At 39.6% G+C, this 23,535-nt stretch overlaps 1 protein-coding gene across 7 annotated transcripts in view; it reads right to left on the bottom strand.

Annotated features, from left to right (window-relative positions):
* The window catches only part of PDE1C (phosphodiesterase 1C), a 622,941-nt gene that overhangs the window by 75,171 nt on the left and 524,235 nt on the right, over nt 1-23,535 (bottom strand). For all 7 annotated transcript variants that reach the window (XM_070787864.1, XM_070787867.1, XM_070787865.1 and 4 more), the window contains 5 exons: nt 17,062-17,163; nt 16,404-16,524; nt 6,606-6,687; nt 4,479-4,599; nt 1,547-1,722 (listed from right to left, as the gene is read on the bottom strand). In XM_070787864.1, the coding sequence (XP_070643965.1) occupies nt 1,547-1,722; nt 4,479-4,599; nt 6,606-6,687; nt 16,404-16,524; nt 17,062-17,163 (602 nt within the window). The remainder of the gene's footprint in view (nt 1-1,546; nt 1,723-4,478; nt 4,600-6,605; nt 6,688-16,403; nt 16,525-17,061; nt 17,164-23,535) is intronic.

Here is a 23,535-nt window from a genome sequence, read left to right as displayed (position 1 = left end):
AGGTAATTTTAGTAAGCCAGATAATTGCAAACAAATTATCTTGAAATACCACTTTCAATTGTGTATTGTCAGGAGTTGAATTTTCAAGTGTAATGAGTGTAATTGATTATAAGAGATTGCTTTCTCAAAATGATGCAGTAGCTGCCATTGCTGGTTGCAAAGCCTGCCAACAGGGAGGATTTCAATGTTTAAAGCATCCTTATAGACTGTGAGAGGCCACACTTAAAATATCGAAGAAGAGCTGGCTTCTTCTCCATAGCTCAGGACGTCCCCAAATGATAAGGGCCCAACTATGCCTTAAAAGAATTGTAAGTATAAACACTTTGCCCCACCTGAACTGAGAAGCCACTTGGACAGGACACAATGTTGGCCTTTGAATAACTCCAGCAATGTGATCTTGTCTCTTCTCTCTCAACACTGGAAGCAGCGCCCCAGATATTTGAGGAACAAGACCTACTCCTACCCTTCTCCCTTGGGCAGAGACACTGGGTATATTAATGTGTGGAATGCTGTGACCGGTGATAAAACTTTGCTTGCCTGTTATAAAAGTCCAGGGCTCAAGGTCAGTGGGTGCTGGTGAGGAGTACAGGCTTCCACTGAACTCCCATTCCTACTTGGAAAGAAATTCTGTGCTAATGCCTCCCTGTCCCCACCCAGGAGACTTCGAGCTTTGAGGACAAGGATGCCTGATATTCACCTCGGTGAATAACACACAGTACAGAGCCTGGCATACAGTAGGCATGCAACAGATGTTGGCAAAAACTGACTGCTGTTGAAGGTGTACCTCCACAAAACCCACTGAGATTAGCCTCCTGGTTCTAGAACTCTAGAATCATCCACTCTAGAATTGTCTCTAGAATCAGGCATCATAGCTTCATGAGACTTACCACAGCTATGTGTTCCTGCTTAGACTACAGTATGAACATGTCATACGTACGAATCATGGAGCACATGCTCGGTAAACACAAACATGCAAATGAATTCTGACTTTCAAAAAACAAAGAGAGTTCAGTCATTTTTTGTTCATAGTACCAAGAGTGATGACTTTTCTTTGAATTTCTGTTTACCTGTGAGTTACCTTCATCTCAGAAGGTCAGCCTGAGTAATAACTGAAGGGAAGTTGAGAACATAAAGTTAAAAATGCATGTAAGGAGATTAAAGCTTTTTCTATCCCAGTGCAATGGCCGAGGTAGATAAAAGGAGTAAAGGCCTGATAAATGTGCCACATGTCATAAAATAAGAATGACAAGATGGCCTAGCAGAAACCAAGAAATAGGTGGTCCTCTGTACAATCTTCCTTTTGAGAAGTATCTGGACATATAGCACTAAGGTCATTCCACCAGGTGGCTTGGAAGTCAACCTCATTCTCTCATGCACTAAGTATTAGATATAATAAAGAGCAAAAGATGGTCTGTCCTAACATTCAACAATTTGAATATATAACCTGAGTTTGTGCTTCATTTTCAACACCTCTAAATCAGGGGTGGCAACATCTTGCTTGGTGAGTGGGTCTGAGTGGTATGAACAAGATTCCCCATCATCTTACCTTTGGGCACCTTGGCCCTCCATCTCTCCCGGTTAATGTGCACCACCTCAGTCCAAGTGGCTTTAAAACTCTTATAGTCAACAGGGATGACAGGGTTGTTGATTGGGGCACTTCCTTCTGAGCCAGAGCTCTTGACACCTGATCGCTTTGCATCTGTTGAACTGATGTTGTTCAAACTGGAGGATGAAAGAAAAAGATACCAAAGAGAGGGTTAGAGTTTGAAAATGTGTGCTGATAAGCAAGCCTAAAAGAAGAGTGGTGAACATGCATCAAGTTACTGTTGTGAAATTCCTGGGGCCTGAGGTTTGTCATTTTTATTTTCAATATGCAACTGCTGGGAAATTCTCCATTTTCAGCAGAAAAAAAGTCAAGGTTTCAGTCTCATGAGTATTGATAGTCCCAAAGGTCCCCATATTTCAAATGTTCTTTTTCCATATGACTAGATTCCCCACACATGAATTCTGTCTTTGACTTCCTGAAATTAACCCATTTAAACTTGACTTCCATTTGGTTCCACAGTTTGCCTACCTTCCTTCCCACTGACCACATTTCCAAGTCACTTAGTCACTTGGTCCTCTTTCTCTCTAGCTCCAACTCCTCCTGTACTCAAGAAACTCTGAGCCCAAGATACCCAAGGCTAGAATAAGGGGACTTCCACTTGTACCTGGGGGAAGGTAGAGAGGCATGGAGACTGAGAAATCAGTCATGCATAAGACTTGTTTTTTAATATAATACCACTGGAGAGGTCTCCTTGGTGGCTCAGTGGTAAAGAATTCACCTGCCAATGCAATAACCATGGGTTTGACCCCTGGTCCTGGAAGATCCTACATGCCTCGGGGCAACTAAGCCTGTGTGCCACAACTATTGAGCCTGTGCTCTGCAGTCTGGGAATGGCAACTACTGAGCCCTGAGTACTAATACTAGTACTAGTACTAGTACCCTGGCAACTACTAAAGCCCAAATGCCCTAGAGCCCATGCTCTGCAACAAGAGAAGCCATTGCAACAAGAAGCCCATGCACGGCAACAACGAGTAGCCCCTGCTCACTGCAACTAGAGAAAATCCATTCAGCAGCAAAGACCCAAACAGCCAAAAATAAATAAATGAATAAAATTACAAAAATATATTATACCACTTGAAGCTTTAAACAGAGGCAACTTTAGGAAATACAGAAATATATATATATATATAAAACATAGAAAGTGCCAGCCTTCTGGGAAACTTTACTTTTTTGAAGGTGTACTTATTTTACATTAACTTTTATTGGAATACAGCTGCTTTACAATGTTGTGTTGGTTTCTACTGTACAGCAAAGTGAATCAGCTGTATGTACACATATATCCCCTCTTTTTTGGATTCCCTTCTGATTTAGGTGAACACAGGGCCTAAAGTATCACACATTTCCAGGGAACTACAGTCGTGACTGGCACAAATACAAATCCACTGAAGGACAATCAAGACTAACTAGATAAGTAGAGCAGATCTCAGCCCAGTGCTGGCAGAGTTGTGGGGGTGTGGGACTCAGGCAGGGGGCTTCTGACCTCTTTGTCGACAGCCTTGACTAGGTCCCTTCACCTTAAGCATTCCTGGGTTCCCTCTGTCCTAGTCTTCTTGTCCTTCTTCCTCTCATTGCTCTTCTATTCTTTTTCTTCTTCATTCCATTTCTCTCCTTTATGACAGGGCCCAAGGTTTTGATGGATGAGGAGGAGGCGATAGCAGTACTAGTGGTAATACAAACCATTTAATACTAGTGAACACTGGGTTAGCATTATTGTAGCTGCCATTTCCTCTGTGCTGGACCCTGTTATAAAGGCTTTGAAAGTGAAAGTGAAAGCGAAAGTGAAAGTTCCTCAGCCGTGTCGGAATCTTTTCAACCCCATGACCTATATAGTCCATGGAATTCTCTAAGCCAGAATACTGGAGTGGGTAGCCTTTCCCTTCTCTAGGGGATCTTCCCAACCAAGGGATTGAACCATGGTCTTCTGCATTGCAGGTGGATTCTTTACCAACTGAGCTATCATATACAGGCTTTACGTAGATTAAATAATTCACTTAATCCTCCCTGCAACCTATGAGTATTATAATCCACATTTTCACAAATGGGGAAACTGAGGCAACTTGCCTGAGATGGTACAGTTAAGTAGGAATGGAGTCAGGATGTTTAACTGGCCATATGACTCCAGAGGCTGTACACTTTGACTCCGTTTAATGGTGTTGATAGAGAAGGAAATGGCAACCCATTCCAGTATTCTTGCCTGGAGAACTCTATGGACAGAGGAGCCAGGCAGGCTACAGTCCACGGGGTCGAAAAGAGTCGGACATGACTGAGCGACACACACAACACACAGAATGCGGCGCAAAGTGCCAGACTTCTTAGGCGCCAGCACTTCATGATGTCACCACCAAGATTGCCTGTGGGACAGTGTCAGACTCAACTGATGGATGGATGTCAGACGGATGGGTGGAATGATGCTGTGGCAGAAGGTGATTTAACAGTTCAGCTCTTTTTCCCCTCTACTTAATTTTCTTCCTGAACCTAGAAATGAAAGTTTCACTTAAATGATAACTCTGATCCATGGTTCTTTCCTTCTGGAGTATGGGGAATAAGGACTCTCTGGGTACAGCAGGTGAAGTGCAGTGACTGACGATGTTGTGGGCAAAGCCACCAAAAGACAGAATGGATGGGGTCAGGGTGGGGGCAGTACTGGGAACCTATATATCATGACCTGGATCTTGATCACCCCCTTACAGGCCAGCCTAGAGAATACAGAGTGTACAACTTTGACTCCTCTGAGAAAAAGGAAGAAGCAGACACGTCTCATAAGGAGGAGGTAGGGTGAACATGATTAAGAAGTACCACCCCCATGCCTTCCAGAAGTCTGTCCCCATGCACAGACCACCCTGACCCCCAGCTTTCAAGCTTCAACACTGACCTTGAACGCCTCTGCCCGGTGCCCCCAGTTTGAGAGGGTTCATCAATCAGTGGACTCACGATCTTTTCTGTCATGTCTGTGAGCACAGTAAAGGTGGGCTCCACAATGAAATCAATGAAACCTGGAGAGAAACAGCAAAGTTTCAGAGGAACTACATAGTAACTGGGGCCTTTCCAATGTTCCCATGCAAACTGATGAGTTGTAGCTTTCTTTTAAAATTCATCTACATAGGAGAGCCAAATTAGATTAGGAGAGCTTAGGTTGGTCTTAATCATTTAATATAATCCTGGCTTTGACTATCATATGAGTCAGTTCCATTTCCCCTAAATAGCTTTCCTTTAACTTTTTAGTAGACAGTTCAATAAAATGCTTAAAAATGAAAATTCAATGTCTATTATATAAAAAACACTGTGATAAAAGTTGTAACACAACCTGCCTGCCCTTGGAAGTTTACAGAATTCAGTGAGCATAAAAAGGGAAAGGGCCAAAGGAGAAGCCCCAAGAAAAGCCCCTAGGAAGGTAAGGGAACAAGGGTATTTTTCCTCCCACTGTGACAGTTGCAAACAGCATTATGGAGGTTGTGATATTTGAGCTGAGCCCTAAGGCTATTCATTCCAGGTGGAGGGGGTGAAGCAAGGTGACAGGACAGGGAAAAGTACAGGATGTGTCTGGGGAATGACTCGAACTTAGGAATTCTTTTAGAGTCAGAAAGGGAAAGCCTGCGAAGGGTCATGAATCTGTTCAGGGAGGGAGGTTCCAAAGTACCAAGCTAGGGTTAGGGCTTAGATAGGCACTAGAAGCCCCTTAAGATGTTTGGGCAGGATAGTACTAAGACGTTTTCTGCTGTTATTTGGGAGAGTTAATCTGGCAAGATGGATGGGGTGGGAGAAAGCAATGGAGGCTGACACTGGGAAAATCATTTTAGAAGCTTCACTTCACAAAGCTCAAAGACAAAGTAAGGGAGGTGAGATCCAGTGCCATTTTAAGGTGGGCATGTGACGGAGGCATGGATACGTGCACACCAGCAGGTGGTCCTACCTGTAGGTGGAATCTGTCAGAGACTTCCACCAGGAAGGCAGAGAGAACAGAGACAATGGGGGAGAGTGTGACCAGGGAGAAAGATGGTGGACTTCATCTTAGACCTGCTGACTCAAGGTACCAGGGCCACATTTGGATGGAAGAGGGCCAACAGGGCTGGAAACCAAGAGAGGGGTCAGGTCTGGAAATGTTACCTTTGAGAGATCACCATGCTGGAGAGACAGTTGATGTTGGGCTGGAGTGATCATCTCAACAACTCAAAAATACCAAAGTATGCTGTGACATGTCAGGAGAAAATACATGATCTGGGACTAATGGTGGTAACTCATTACACAGTGACATGAAAGGTGGAAGGAAACTAAATGCCAATCAAAGGAGATACGGTGTTTGAAAATATACAAATGCTTACTTGACTTTACAATGACCAAGATAGAAGTGATACTGGCATTTAATACACAGAAGTGAAGGATGATAAAAAATCCTGTAATGAAATTGGCAAGACAAAAGTTGTCCTATACAAGTAGCAAGAGAATTCTGATAATAAAATAATAATAATGCACATATATTACAGTTATTAGCAGTGAAAAAGTATTCTTTACCCAAAAAAAGGTGCTAATTTTTTTTTTTTTTGAAAGAAAGGAAGGAAAGAAGGCAGGCAGAAAGGAAAGAGATATTTTAAAAGAGCCATTCCTGGCAGTAAGGTCATCCAGGAAATGGTGCTGTCTTGGAAAGTGGGCTACAGGAAGTATCATTGAGAAAACTCTTGGTACTGCATGCAGAATGCCGAGACTGAAACAGAATGGGCTTCCCACCACTAATTCTTGTCATTGCCTTAGGACTGAATCCCCTTTTTCTCTTGGCAGGGAATGATGGAGATAGCAGTGTCACTATCTAATCTTCCCAGGAACCAGTTACATTCCAGGAAGGAGGTTGGGGACAGTGGCTCCATCAACCCAACCAGCCAAAGCCACAAGTACAGCAGCAGAATGGAGCCAGGTTCTAGCCAAAGAATCATGTGGAGCATCTGAGCTTACTTCCAGACACCTGTCTCTAGTTTTTCTCTCCATCAGTGGATTGGCAAACACGTACCTACTTGCGACTGGGCAACCATGGTGGACTTCCGATCACACAAAGGAGAAAAAGGCAGACCCAGCTCTGCTTCTCTATCGCCCTAGAAAAACAGGAGGTCAAAGTAAATTAAGAACAGAAGGCTGAGCCACCCAGATTTTACTTCACAACTTCAACTTCCACCAAGGCCACTGGTCTTTCTTTTCATTACTACAATCACATTATGTAGTAAGTCCTGCACCCTGTTCCTCTGCGTAAAAGACACCAAGAGGCTGAAGCCCTCCAGGGGCCAATTATTCCATCCAACTGCAAAAGTGCTTGCTGTTGTATAGAAAGCCTCATCAGGAAGCAATAGGTCTCCTGAGGAAAATAAGCAAAGCAACGCATCCTGTGGCCGAGAGCCAGCACAGGAGTCAGAATTCTTGTGTGTTCTCCAGTCATCCTACCTGTAGCCTTTCTTGAGCCTGCAGACCCCTCCAGTTGTGGACAGTGCCTGAGACACCAATTCTAACTGGACTGATTTGGAATCATTCCCCGAATGCTACCTAAAGGCATACACAACCGGAATTAAGTGCTTCTGGGGCCTTCCCTGCAGGGCTCAGTGATGATGAAAAGTGGAACAAAAAAGTAGTGGAGTAAATAATTGCTTCTGTTTATCAAGTTAGACAATAATAAGACATGATTCTATGGCCAACATGTTCTCAATCTCACCAAAAGGCAAGACTATCATAAGCACGTGCTATGGAAAGTCTAATTAAAGATGGAGATGATTTTAAAGAACAGCTCTGAACCAGAGCTCAGTACTTCAGTCACGCATCCAGAGGAAAGGGGAAGTGGGTCACGCTTCTGAGAGCCACAAAGTTGTGTTTATTCAATTCACAAGAAAAGATCTGCTCAGGTTAATGGCTACTGACTTTAGCTTGAACCTGGCCTTGCTCCCACCACCTGTGTGATCATAGTAAGTATATTTTTCCCTCTCTACATTTCAGTTTTATCACCTATAAAATGTGGGATAATAATCCCTATGTCATCAATACCAATGACAATTACATGAGAAAATGTATACAAATAAATTCAAAGAACAAGTATTATTTCTCAATAGCTATTTCCACTAAGTGAAGATCTGAGAAACATTTATTGAACTTAATACATCTAACTGTTACACTCTGACTGTAATAAATATCACCAGTTAACTAATAGTAAATAAAGAGTAATAAGAAGCTAGTTCGACAACCAGGTCTAGTTCAAAAACTGAATGTTTTTTCTTTCTAAGGCATGCTACCACAGAGAAAGGAGCTAACTAACACGCACATTTAAGATCTACTGAAAAGAAGGAAAAGGAATGGGCATCTGAGGAAGCTGAATAGTGGGGCTCACAGTGGGTGCTGGGACATCCAAGGGCCTCAGGAACAATCTTGAAGTGGCTTAGTTACCTCGGTACCCTTTTCCTGTATTAACAAACCATAGGACACAATGGTCCTTCTGTTTCCAAGTATGCCTTGCTAAGGGCTGCTCTATCGCTCAAATAGCATGATAAAAAGAACTTACTCCAAAGCTATTTCTATTTGGGCAATACGATGAGAAGGAAGAGTATTACAACGTAAATGTAGTTGTGCAGATGGTTCAGTGGGCTAGCTCAGCCAACACAAATAAAACTCACTCTTATCCCCTATGAAGTGGGGATATACACTGTTTTGTTGGTGTATTTTAATGGGGGTGGCTTAAAAGAACACTAAGTGCTTAACTACTAAGATATGCATTAATTTGAATTTTATTACTGAAAAGTCTAAACATCATTAAGTAACTTATCCTACGGACTTGCCCATACCCATATCACTTACATCCTTTGAATTTAAATAACTACTACTCCTAACTTCTATAAACCTATTTGAAGATAGTGATCCCTGAATTACCTCTGGAGGCAGATACATTTATAAACTCGAAAAAATACATAGAAATTAATACAGAAGAATGTACTTCTACAGGTGAATCTAGCTTGACTAATACAATATCGTATGACTCCATGAATACTGGCCCTTGTGGAATTATTCATTCACTTTCCTGTTTATTAAAGAGGTCAATGTCTTCCAAAAAAAGGGCAAGAGTCTCAGTTGGCACAAAGGATTTTTTTAGTGAACTCATTTTTTTTTTCAGGACAGTGCACAAAAATATATAACTTTCATTCTTGTGGGAGGGTTAAGATAGCTGACTTAAGCAATCTACATAAGCTATCTACAAAAGAACACAATGAATGCTTGATTTATGAATAAAAAGGTGAATTTGGTTAGAAATACTCAAGTTCCTTTGGCCACTTGGACATCTGTGATAAGCAAGCTGAAGGAGCAATTAGGCAGTTAACTGTTCACAACCTCCCCTTATTTCCTGTCCACATAGCTAGACTACACTTCCCAGAATCTCTGCCAGTTTGTGTTAGACAATAAAACAAGAGGAGAGAGGGTATGTCTCTACCACAGATCTGGCCTACAAAATCTCCTAAGCCTATGTCTTTATGTCCTTCCTTCTTTTGCTGCCTTGATGTAGATAAGCACCCTGGAAGCCATGCAGATGGCAGAGTCTGGGTCTAAAAGCACTGCTTATTGTAAACCATCTTCCAATCAAGAAATACTTGTTGGTACTTTATATGAGTTGGTGATAAAGTTTTATTTTATGTGTGCTGTTTTACATTTCGGGGGCTTGTTTGTTAAAGCAGCTAGCTGTAAGCAGCAAACCAAGCAAGAGAAACAAAGGTTCTTTCTGTATTGGAACTTTACAGGGCAGATTGCATCTCTCAGTGCAAGAGCTTCAAAAGATCATTGGGTGATATCACAAGAGAGTATTTCCCAGTAGAGTGGAGAAAAGGTAATTAACTGGGGAGACAACAAAAGCATCAAGTTGAACAAAATGCAGCAATATATACTCTTCTTTCCCAGGGAAGAAGTTACAAATATGAAGTATGAGCAAATTACTGTAATTCTGGATTTAAGATAAGTATAGTAAAGACATCTTTGCCCTCCCCTCTCAGAAATTATCCTCTCAAAACAGAACAAGAAACAACAGAAACCAACAAATAGCAGGAGAAATCTGTAAACTCAATCAAAACTACGTGAGGAACAACTATCAAATGCTTTGCATATCCAGGAGGGGGTGATATAAGATGCCCAGAGCAAAGACCTATGGCTGCAGAGATCAGATAAAATTTGAAGAACAGAGGTTTTCAAAATTCACTCAGATAGGAAAAATACCCCACATCCATCATGTGGGAAAACCAGAGAGACAGCAGACACTGATGTAAAGAGCTACTCTGAACCCTATTTAGCTTCAAGAAATAGTAAAGAAGAAAATGCTGAATGAGAAAATATACAAGCATGGCAAGAGTATATGGATAACAGACTGTACCATGAGCCGTCCTACAACTGTTGCCTACTGCTGACTGGGAAGAAGTAAAGGTAACACACACACACACACACACACACACACACACACACCCCATGTCATAGAAACCTCATAATAAATCATGCAGCTTCAGTTCAGTTCAGTTCAGTAGCTCAGTCGTGTCCGACTCTGCGACCCCATGAATCGCAGTACACCAGGCCTCCCTGTCCATCACCATCTCCCAGAGTTCACTCACACTCACGTCCATTGAGTCGGTGATGCCATCCAGCCATCTCATCCTCTGTTGTCCCCTTTTCCTCCAGCCTCCAATCCCTCCCAGCATCAGAGTCTTTTCCAATGAGTCAACTCTTCGCATGAGGTGGCCAAAGTACTGGAGTTTCACTTTAGCATCATTCCTTCCAAAGAACACCCGGGACTGATCTCCTTTAGGATAGACTGGTTGGATCGCCTTGCAGTTCAAGGAACTCTCAAGAGTCTTCTCCAACACCACAGTTCAAAAGCATCAATTCTTCAGCGCTCAGCCTTCTTCACAATCCAACTCTCACATCCATACATGACTACTGGAAAAACCATAGCCTGGACTAGACAGACCTTTGTTGGCAAAGTAATGTCTCTGCTTTTGAATATGCTATCTAGGTTGGTCATAACTTTTCTTCCAAGGAGTAAGCGTCTTTTAATTTCATGGCTGCAATCACCATCTGCAATGATTTTGGAGCCACAAATAATAAAGTCTGACACAGTTTCCACTGTTTCCCCATCTATTTGCCATGAAGTGATGGGACCAGATCCCATGATCTTCATGCAGCTTAGAACATTGCTATTCCAGTCTTTCCCTGGCACTTATCTCCTGAAAACTGTTGGTCAAAAAATAATGCATTTCACTCAAAGATGGTAAATAATAATCAAATGAAGGAGAAGGAGAGGAAGGGCAGAGGAAGAGGAGATGGAGGTGGAGGAGGAAGGGAAGGAGGAGGAAGAGGTAGCACTATACCAATACCAGGAGGAAAAAAATAAAACTTACAGAAAGATACTTTACGTGGAAAGAAAAAATGGAAAAGGGAACAGAAAAATAAAAATAACAGATAGGGAACATTCATCAGAAAAAAAAAAAAAAGTGCCACCAAGTGATGACCAAACATACATACTCCCATGATGGGAAAAAATTCCTGAAATTAAGAACCAGGGCTCAGGGAAAGAGGACCTAGCAGAGCTCAGGGAAGACATGGAAAAGAAAAACAGAACCATCACATAAATGAAGAGTGTAGTGGAGGCAGCACAGAGGAGAGTTATTTTTGATAAAACACATTAAGAGACATGGAATTTAGGAATGAAAAAAAAAATACCACTCATCAGAGAGTTACAAGACAATTTAAAGGAAAATAACAGAGAAGAAAAACAAGAGAGGAAACATACAAATAACTGTATTTCCTAAAGAAGGAAGCAAATGGAAAAGGAAATCATTAAAGTTTTCATCAGTGGAACTTGAATCTGTACAGAAAAGGAACACACCAGGCCCCAAGAAAAACTGTTATAGAGCAATCATTATTGAAATATAGCCTAGTAATGTCACTGGGCTTCAAAGGTAAAGAAAAAATTCTTAGGGCACATAAGCAAAAATATATACCGCCTAGACATGAAAATAATTCTAGCATGGCCTCCAACCTCTGCATAGCAACATTCTTAGGTGGAAGACATTCGAACAAAATATAAAAAAGACCTCAGTTCAGTCACTCAGTTGTGTCCAACTCTTTGCAACTCTTGTAAAGAGCACGCCAGGCCTCCCTGTCCAACACCAACACCCCGAGTTTACTCAAAGTCATGTCCATTGAGTCAGTGATGCCATCCAACCATCTCATCCTCTGTCATCCCCTTCTCCTCCTGCCTTCAATCTTTCCCAGCATCAAGGTCTTTCCCAATGAGTCAGCTCTTTGCATCAGGTGGCCAAAGTATTGGAGTTTCAGCTTCAACATCAGTACTTCCAATGAATACTCAGGACTGATTTCTTTTAGGATGGACTGGTTGGATCTCCCTGCAGTCCAAGGGACTCTCAGGAGTCTTCTCCAAACCACAGTTCAAAAGCATCAATCAAAAAAGACCTCAGGGAAAGGAAACTTGATTCAAAAAATTTCTTACCCAAGCAAACTGTGACCCAAGTATAAAAGCAGTAGAAAAACTTGTAAACACACAGAAATGCGGCTTTTAGCACTCCTAGAAGACACCACTCAAGGAACAACTTTGACCAACAAATAGATGAATGAACCAACCATGGCCAAAGTGCCAGCACTAAGTAGAGCCTAGACAAGAACAACTGGAAAAATTATGCTTTTGCCAAACTTGTTTATTTTCCATCTTCCTGGGTCACATTGTTTTTGGTGTATATTTTGGAAACAGCATATAGTACATGAGATAGAATGCTCACTTAGAAAATAGAATTTAGAAATAATACAGCCAACAAACAGTAACAAGGAATTAGTTATGTTATGAAAGAAAAAGGGGAAAAATGTTGGGAAGTACTGAATAAGCACTAGCTTTCGTGTATGTATAGATGGGGGTGTAAATATACCATTTAAACCTGATACATATAAAGGAATAGAGCTATACCTAAATGACAAAGGTACAGACTACAAGAATTAAGTTGATACAACTAGCTGTTGGGGAAGAGGCAAGAGGAAGTAGAAGCCTGCTAATTTCAATCAATACTATCTAAATAAATAGAGGATATAAAGTTTGCATTACCAAGTTAGCCAATATTAAAACTAAAAACATAATATAAAACTTCCAAGTCATCAGAAGAAATAAATACATAATAAGCAGATGGTACAGCCAATATAGTGAACAATTTAAAAATAAGCCACAAAACAGAAATCATAATGTAAAATATGATAGTACCTAAGAGCAAAGATTCCTGTCATATCAACAAATGTTAATACGGTTAATTTCAAATAATAACAGAATCTTAGATTGGCTCATTAAAAAACCCTCAATTATAAGCAACATTTAAAAGACACATCCAAATAAAAGTGTCTCTGAAAGGTTAGGGTAAAAAGTTAAAAGTAAAAGTTTAGAGTAAAAAGACAAGAGTCTGTTCTTAAAATGAGCTGAATGTGAATTCTAGGTAAAGCATTAGATAAGACAAAGAAGCAGGCTTTATAATGATAGAGGATTCAATAAACTATGAAAATCTAGCAATTATGAATATCTAAGAACCAAATAACACAGAATCAACATTCAGGAAGCAAAAACTATACTACATAGAAACAGAAAATAATAATAGAAACACCTGTCAGCCCACGAAACATCACATTTTAAAAAACATATAAAATATCTAAACAACATAATTGATAAGGAGGAAGAATATGCCTGGTGTTTTATACTTGGCAAGTAGAAGATAAACTGACTTTTCAAGAGCCATGACCATTCACAAAAATTGATTTTTTTTAGTAGGTGAAAAGCAAATTTCACCTACTAAATAAGGCCCAAACAATGAAAAACTCTCTGATCAAATTTTGATAAGTCACAAATCAATTACAAAAGTAGAAAGCAAAGGAAACTACCACTGGGAAAATCACATAAACAAACACATCCATTTGAAGCAACTCTTAGTAAAGAAAAATCAAAACCTAGACTAGAAAATGTTTAATGAAGATGATTGTGAACACACTGCATATCAGAACCTACAAGATTCATGATTAACAAAAAGATAAATCCCTAGCCTTATATTTACTAATATTGAACAGGAAGAATGAAAATAAATGAATTGGACATCCAACTTGGGGAGTTAGCAAAAGAAATGAATTAATAATAATCAAGCAGAATAAATAAATTAATAAAAATGAAAGCAGTAATTTATATCATAAAATAAAAAAGAAATAAATATTCAAATGATCAGCTAATTTTATACAGAAGAGAAAAGACACTGGTATATGAAATAAACAAAAAATGGGAAAATGACCACAAACAGAGAGGAAATTAAAAGAATTGTAGGTGATGTTTGCAAAATATAAAAATATACAGCAATACTTAGGAAATGAATCTCCAGAGTTTCTCAAGATGTATTTACCAAAAAGGCAAACTCACAGTTTCTTAAAGTCAGTATTTCATTGAAAAAGACCTGAGGCAGAGGCTTGGATTTTGTAAAATATGGTTATAAAACTGAAGACGTAACTTACTCTTTCAGCAATGCATAGAAGGTCTGGTCTATCAGCATTGAGGCTATGCCGTTATTTTGAAATATAACCCAACATCTAAATGTAATTTTTTCAAAGACTCTACAGTCCCATTGAGATTTCCCATTTGAACTGTCCAATTTAAAATCTATAGTTAAGAGCTAAGGCAACATTTCTCCTACAAGGGTTACTTACTACGGCTTATGGCATCTGGGTTAAAATATTAAGTCAATAAAAATAATTTACTGAATCATAATTGCTAAAAAAATAGTTCCAGTCCAGTGAGCTAACATTTTATTCCCAATTGGCAAGAAATTCAATATGGTTATTTTCATATTGCCTCTGGTACATTTTCTTTCAATTCAAGATTATGTTTGTGCAAATAAGGTTTCCTTTAGTGGGAAAAATGTCCACGTTTAAGTAATTTCTTATATTCACTTTCTCACAATTAAAAAAGGGACCACTTCAATAACTCAAATTTATGAGTTAACTATGATTTACCTCTGCTGCTGCTAAGTTGCTTTAGTCGTGCCCGACTCTTAGCGACCCCATGGACTGCAGCCCACCAGGCTCCTCCACCCATGGGATTTTCCAGGCAAGAGTACTGGGGTGGGTTGCCATTGCCTTCTCCATGATTTACCTCTAGCTTCAAATTAAAATTACTAGTTTATAGTGGGTGTATTACAAAAGCAATGATCAAAAAAAGCATATGATAATGAAAGTGGAGCTTAATATTAGAGAAGTAATTTCTGGAAAAGTGGCTCAAAATTAACTCTCAATTAAGAATGAATTTGGAGTCATTCTTGTATATACAACATGGCCACACCTGTAAGGAGTGTTAGTTCCTCTCACCCCTTGGGTTCCCCTTGAGAACCACTCTGTGAGGCCAAGTGTCGACCATGTAAGAAGACAGCCATATGCTGAATAAGGAACCTGCTGGCATACTCAGAACAGCTTAGTGGGGGCACACACGTGTATATGTGTTGGACAGAATGTTGGACAGAATGTGCACTCATGGGCAGAATGAAGAAAACACTTAATGTGGGACTCTAAGGAAAAAAGGCTGGTCCAACCTTCCTTTAAATCCCCCGATATCCCCCGAAACAAGTCACAGATAAGACCACTGGGAACCAGAGCAGTCATTTCACTAGTCCCAGCCCACAGAGCAGCTGGAACAAGAATTCCAATAGAGGGGCTTCTGAACTTTGCTTAATGTACAGTTAACTCTAGTCCCACATCAACACCAGATATCGTGTGCAGCTTCAGAAGGAAAGAAAACGAACACAGAAATGCCTTCTCTAATTTCTCTATTCAAATGAGAATCCTGAGAGTAATCCTAAGAATAATTTGCTTCCAAAAATCTGAGTAACTGGTGAAAGGGTATATCTCTTGTCAGTTTAGGGGACAGAGTTGAGACTGATTAATATGTAATGTTTTATGGAACTTCAGAGGTCTCTGAATCTGTACTGTAACCTCTCTCAGTACATTAACAAGAACTAATGAATTAACCATATGAGCTTGAATTAACTGTAGTTCCAGTCCCACAATCTACATGCCATCTTGCCTTGAACCTCAGGACCTCACTTCTCAAAGCAGATACTTTAATGGCAGCTCTTCTTGAGATGAGCTTCGTGCACATTGCCTGGGTTTGAGAAGACAGTAGTCTTGGTGCTAGGTATTTAGTTACCGTTTTATTTCTATACTTCTATGCAGCTTAAAAAAAATTAAAGCAGTGTATCCTCGTTAAAGACTGATTTTTCTTGTAGAAAACACTACTGTGTATCTTAGGATATAGTAAGTTTAAATATAATTGGGACAGTAGCCTCAAATAATTTTCTGAACTCAAATTGCTCTAACTGGTTTTGGAATTGGACAATATGGGTTTGTCTGCTAGAAAGGAACAGCCCAGTCAATTGTAACAGAGAAGCAGGTTATAGTGACTGCCATTTGGTCACCCCATTAGGAAACAAAGTAAAAGCATACCTCAGATGATATTTTGACAAAAAATTGCCACAAGAAAATGTTTTTCCCCCCAAGCAGAAATGCATAGGATAGAGATACCATAACATTCTGAGAATCAGAACGTAGGTGAGAGTCAAACACCATATGACCAGAAGGCCAAAAAATAAAAGCTGTGAACCATCCCTTCAAAAAGAAGATAACTGTAATCACAACAGTCCTGATCACAGTGTTGCTGAAATATAAAAGTCAGGCTATATCCACGGGTGACACCAGTGGGGGGAACAAAGCAACACGGTACCTGTCTGAAGAACTCCTCCAGGAGTGACATGGTCCAGCGATGGTGGAGCTCCCACGCTTTTGCTGGATGGCTGATGTCTGCCGTGTGCAACATCAAGGATAATGCTTTTGGCTTTTCAATTCTGTAAACCCAAAGGATGCAAACGCATAATGACCAAACTCACAAAATCTCAGTAAGAGTTTTTTAAATACCACTGTTTTAAAAAAATTCCCTTCCATTCTCCCATCTCAAAGCCCACTGCTGCTGAACCGGGGGGAAATTATCCTCCAACTGGGACATTTATCAGCGTGGTCTCCATGTTTATTGAACTGGACACCTCAAAAACTGACTCAAAACCATTTCTGGAATATCTGCCATCACGAAAAAGACAACAAGAATCCAAGAATCACTCATTGACCTTTATTTGTTGCCTCTGCATTGAAGGAGTCTTTTAAATTCTCACTAGGGCAAATCGTTACTGGCCCTATTATATATTTTAACCCTGATGAGAAATATCCATGATAGGTAATATTCTCACGTGCTCTCCTCCAAGCGTCACTACATTATGAGACCATTTAATAAAGTTATATTAAAAGAGATAAACTTTAAAGGTACAGTGACATGGACAAGTAGGAGGTCAAACACCTATAAAAACACATGAGGTTACAGGCTCACTCACGCTTCTGGCTGTTGAAGAGCAGTCTTCATTGCTTTGATTTGCTGAAAATGACAGGACATATCTGTGGCCATCACCATCTCAATTACCAAGGTCCGAAATTCCCTTTCAGAGATACATCACAGAGGAAAAAGGGTGGAAGTAAAAAATAGAAAGTAAAAATTAGTTTATTCTTTTCCAGTTCTAATCAAAATCAGTTAATTAGTTGTGACATTTCAAATCCAACGAGTCTTTTAGGTAGACTTTTATGAGAAATAAAGATTAAAGATGAAGGACATCACTTATTAGGAACATATGTGGAATGCACATGATTGGAAAATTAATTCACAGGAAAAATTTCAATGAAACAAAGTATAGGAAAGCATTCCTTTTTGCACTGAGCTCAAGATTTGAGAAAAAATTAATTTGAAATTAATCCTAGGAGAGTAACTGATAATCCATGGTGCACACGGGATATAGGGATCTTACTTTTTTTAAATAGACATTTTTAGACCAGCTTTAGGTTTACAGAAAAATTGAGAAGATAGTACAGAGAGCTCTCATACACCCCTTCTCCCCTACAGTTTCCTTCATTACTAACCTCTTACATTAATGCTGTACACGTGTTATAATTGATGACCAATATCTACACTTTGCATTCACTCCAGCCCGTGGTTCGCCTGAGGGACCATTCTCATGTTGCACAGTTCTACGGGGTTGGACAAAGCATCCACTCATGTTCCTATCATCAATAGTATAAGAATCGTTTCCATACCCTAAAATCCCATATGCTTTGCCTATGCTTACCTTCTTGGCCTTGAACCCCTGTCAAACACTGATCTTTTTACTGTCTCTAAGAATTTTATTGAAGTAGAATTTGCATAGAATAAACTACTTCCATATAGGCTGCACAGTTCAATACATTTCAGTGTGTTGTGAATAATTTCTCCTACTCCTGTCGCTTTTTTTTAAACCAGTACCTTTCAAAGAGAAGAAGTTTTACATTTTAAAATAATTATTTAAGGTTTCATGCATTTGGGGTCCTCTCTGAGAAATCCCTCACACTGAAAGGACTTTTCCTCTGGAAGTCCTATCATTTTAATCTTTTATTATGTTTAGGACAATGATCAATTTCAAGATAATTTTTGAGTATGATGTGAGGTAAAGGTAAAAGTTTTTTTTATATTGATATCCATTTGCTCCAACACCATTTGTTGAAAATCTTTTCCTTCCCCCATTGAATGCCTCTAGCCAGAAACATACTGGAAGGTTTTGTATAAATCTAGTTTTAACCATCCAGTATTGCCTTGACTGAGACTGCCTTCAGAGACAAAAACATCACAGTCACCTCCTCCTATCAGAGTCTCCAAATTGTAACACATCTTCGAAATTTGTCCAACTTTGTTTACTCTCTAGAGCCCTCAAGTCATTGGAGGTTGTGTTTGTGTCTCTGCATTTTGTTCATTGTTGTTGATGTTCAGTCACTAAGTCATGTCCAACTCTTTCTGACCCCATGTATTGTAGCATGCCAGGCTACCCTGTCCTTCACTATCTTACAGTTTGCTCAGATTCACACCCATTGAATCAGTGATGCTATCTAACCATCTCATCCTCTGACATCCCCTTCTTCTTTTGCCTTCAATCTTTCCCAGCATCAGGGTCTTTTCCTATGAGTTGGCTCTTCCATCAGGTGGCTAAAGTATTGGAGATTCAGCATCAGTCCTTCCAATGAATATTCAGGGTTGCTTACTTTTAGGATTGACTGATCTGATCTCCTTGCTGTACAAGGGACCCTCAAGAGTCTTCTCAAGCACCACAACTCAAAATCATCAATTCTTCTGCACTCAGCTTTCTTTCTGGTCCAATTCTCACATCTGTTCATGACTATTGAGAAGATCATAGCTTTGACCATACAGACCTTTGTCAGCAAAGTGATGTCTCTGCTGTTTAATACACTCTCTAGGTTTGTCATAGTTTTCCTCCCAAGAAGCAAGCATCTTTTAATTTCATGGCTGCAGTCGCCATCTGCAGTAATTTTGGAGCCCAAGAAAATAAAATCTGTCACTGCTTACACTTTTTCCCCTTCTATTTGCAATGAAGTGATAGGCCCAGATGCCATGATCTTCATTTTATGGATGCTGAGTTTTAAGCCAGCTTTTTCAGTCTCCTCTTTTACCTTCATCAAGAGGTTCTTTAGTTTCTCTTTCCTTTCTACCATTAGAGTAGCATCATTTGCATATTTGAAGCTGTTGATATTTCTCTCAGTAATCTTGATTCCGGCTTGTGATTCATCCAGCCCAGCATTTCACATGATGTACTCTCTGCATATAAATTAAATAAGCAGGGTGACAATATACAGCCTTGTCATACTCTTTTCCCAATTTGGAACCAGTCAGTTGTTCCATGTCCAGTTCTAACTGTTGCTTTTTGATCCACATATAGGTTTCTCAGGAGACAGGTAAGGTGATCTGGCATTACCATCTCTTGAAGAATTTTACACAGTTTGCTGAGATCCAGATAGTTAAAGTCTTTAGCATAGTCAATGAAACACAAGTAGATGTTTTTCTGGAATTCCCTTGTTTTCACTATGATTCAACAAAGTTGGTAATTTGATTTTGCTTCTGTCTATAGTTAATAGTTATTTGCAGAATTGCTTTATGAGCAGCTGAACTGGCATTCCCAGTGTGGTATTTCATGTTTTTCCACTTTGAAATGCAGTAAATACATGGTAATATATTCACTTATAAAGTCCTTAAAAAGTCCATTGCACTTTTGTATCCAAATAGAATCTACCAGATATTAAATTGCTTTCCTAGAAAGATGTAAAATACTAAACATATGTCATCTTTGGGTTAATGGGCTTTACTGAGAGCCCTAAAAAAGAAGTTAATACTTTATTTATGGGATAATACTATTGTCTTGAAGCAATGTATCTCAATATTAATAAAATATGATGAAATAATATTTTCAAACATTAAATGAACACTAAATCTATGTAACTTAAGAAGTTAGCAACTACAGTCTTTTCTTAACTTACAGAATCCCCCAAAACAGGAGTAGCAAAAAGGTATGGCACTATGGGTTATAATTATAAAGACATTTCCACTGAACCAGAAATTCCTATATCTGAGATGCTCCATGACCTAATTCAACTATATTTCACTCTTTTTGAGATAATAAAGATTGTGCTGATTTAAAAAACAACAAAAATATATAAGGCTAGCACATAAACAGATTTTATTAAATTATATTTTTCAAGTAACTAGTTTAACTTTTTATATACTAAATTTACTTATGTCTTGCCACACCATTCAATTTTACAACTTATTTTGATCAGAGGTAGGATTCAAAGTATTCTCAACTAGTACTTCACAAATACCAACCAATAAGAATGCAGTTCAGTTCAGTTCAGATGCTCAGTCGTGTCCAACTCTTTGTGACCCCATGGACTACAGCACCCCAGGCCTCCCTGTCCATCACCAACTCCCAGAGTTCACCCAAACTCATGTCCATCTAGTCGGTGATGCCATCCAACCATCTCATCCTCTGTTGTCCATTCTCCTCCCGCCTTCAATCTTTCAGTATCAGGGTCTTTTCAAATGAGTCAGCTCTTTGCACCAGGTGGACAAAGTACTGGGGTTTCAGCTTCAACATCAGTCCTTCCAGTGAACACTGAGGACTGATCTCCTTTAGGATGGACTGGTTGGATCTCCCTGCCATCCATGGGACTCTCAAAAATCTTCTCCAACACCACAGTTCAAAAGCATCAATTCTTTGGTGCTCAGCTTTCTTTATAGTCCAACTCTCACATCCATACATGACTACTGGAAAAACTATAGCCCTGACTAAACAGAACTTTGTGGGCAAAGTAATGTCTCTGATTTTTAATATGCTGTCTAGGTTGGTCACAACTTTTCTTCCAAGGAGCAAGTGTCTTTTAATTTCATGGCTACAGTCACCATCTGCAGTGATTTTGGAGCCCCAAAAAATAAAGTCTGACACTGTTTCCACTGTTTCCCCATCTATTTGCCATGAAGTGATAGGACTGGATGCCATGATCTTAGTTTCCTGAATGTTGAGCTTTAAGCCAACTTTTTCACTCTCCTCTTTCACTTTCATCAAGAGGCCCTTTAGTTCTTCTTCACTTTATGCCATAAGGGTGGTGTCATCTGCATATCTGAGGTTATTGACATTTCTCCTGGAAATCTTGATTCCAGCTCGTGCTTCATCCAGCCCAGCATTTCTCATGATGTACTCTGAATATAAGTTAAATAAGCACAGTGACAATATACAGCTTTGACGTACTCCTTTTCCTATTTGGAACCAGGCTGTTGTTCCATGTCCAGTTCTAACTGTTGCTTCTTGACCTACATACAGATTTCTCAAGAGGCAGGTCAGGTGGTCTGGTATTCCCATCTCTTTAAGAATTTTCCACAGTTTGTTTTAATCTACACAGTAAAAGGCTTTGACATAGTCAATAAAGCAGAAATAGATGTTTTTCTGGAACTCTCTTGCTTTTGTGATGATCCAGTGGATGTTGGCAATTTGATCTCTGGTTCCTCTGCCTTTTCTAAAACCAGCTTGAACATCTGGAAGTTCACGTTCACGTATTGCTGAAGCCTGGCTTGGAGAATTTTGAGTATGACTTTACAGGGCTAATGATAAATAATTAGGATATTTGCATTGGTGGATGTTAGTGTATTCCAGTGTGAACTGATATGTTCCAGTGTGTTGCAATGATTCTGGGTTTAGATATTGCCAAAATCAGCCTCCCTAACATAGCAGTACACTAAACAATGAATGAGGCTCATGATCATAGCAAAGTGGAAGCACAAATAGCATAACTAAATTCTGACAAACATATAGTTAAGTAGAAATAGAAAATCCTTAACAAAACTATAGATAATAGAAGTGGCATATCTGTACTTTGAAAATAGGTTAAGAGGCAATTATGCCCATCCAGCCTTAACTCCCATATGCCCACAAATCCCACAGGCCAGCAGTATCAGCACATTACCTGAAAGCAATTTGACAAAGTTCAACAAGAACTTTAAAACATCAAACATTCTGTGATGCGTTAATTCTACACATAAAAATACATTAAAGAGATATTCATTGTAGGATTCTTCATAATAACCCAAACACACAAATGTACCCATACTCACACATTCAAAACTAATTATGGCACTTCCACAGATGGGATATTATGCAGCCATTCAGTGTAATATTTTCGGAGAAGGCAATGGCACCCCACTCCAGTACTCTTGCCTAGAGAGTCCCATGGATGGAGGAGCCTGGTGGGCTGCAGTCCATGGGGTCGCTAGGAGTCAGACACGACTGAGCGACTTCGCTTTCACTTTTCACTTTCATGCATTGGAGAAGGAAATGGCAACCCACTCCAGTGTTCTTGCCTGGAGAATCTCAGGGACGGGGGAACCTGGTGGCTGCCGTCTATGGGGTCACACAGAGTTGGACACGACTGAAGTGACTTAGCATAGCATAGTGTAATATTTTAATCTCCATGGGATAGTGGCCATGAGAATATACCACACAGACTTCCAACTACAGGACTTTAATTGGCCATGGGCCTCAGCTACTACATTCTGAAAACTATTGCCGTTTTTGCCCAAGGTCATGTTTCCCTGGGCTGCATCAGGCGACTGAGGGTAACTCTTCCTGGGAGACATGGAACTCCTCTGATGGCTGACTGTGGCTCAAGAACTTCCTGATAGCCTTGCTGAACTTTCTTTAGGATTCATGGAGTTCTAGAATGCACCTACCCAACTTTGCCTCCCTGTTTCCCTCCCTTGGGATAAGAAAAGTAAGGAAGAAAGGAAGGGAGGGTGGGAAGAAAGAAAGAAAGAAAAAAAAAGAGGTAATCATGTAAGCTCTGGAGCACTTCATTAGACTGTCCTGAGACCAGGAACATACAGGATCTAAAGAAGCACAAATCCTTCAAAACCAGGACACATCTGAATATGTGTAAAGCTGTTCTCTGCCATATTCAAATTTTTCATTATACTTTTACAAACATTTAAATTGGATAGAGGGCTCCTTTTTCTGAAAGCTTTGCATTGATTCACTGAAATGCTCTGCATTTTTAGATGCTTCTTAAATCTACCATTTTCCAATAAAATCCAAGACAAATACTCCTTTAGGTTTTAATGAACTAGAGCTGCATGGAAACTAATAGCCAACTCTTCCTGAATATCAGTTTCCGATTTGTTTGTTCAGAATGGCTTATTTCTCTGAATCCTTGTATAACGACCCAGAGATATTCAATAAACAACAAATCGTTTAATTAAAATACAAGTATTATTTGCACCACAGTAGATTCAGAAGCTTTTAAGCATTTAAATGACTTTTCCTACAAGTTTTGAAACATCTTGACCCTACATTAACAGCTACAATGATCCACAGGCTTGCTATATGTATCACAAAGTGAATTAAGCATTTTAGATGGATTTTAGCATTTATTATTACCCTAACCAAATTATA

Source organism: Bos indicus, chromosome 4 (assembly GCF_029378745.1).
Source record: "Bos indicus isolate NIAB-ARS_2022 breed Sahiwal x Tharparkar chromosome 4, NIAB-ARS_B.indTharparkar_mat_pri_1.0, whole genome shotgun sequence".
Lineage (NCBI taxonomy): Eukaryota > Metazoa > Chordata > Mammalia > Artiodactyla > Bovidae > Bos > Bos indicus.
This window is presented reverse-complemented; position numbering and strand designations above follow the sequence as displayed.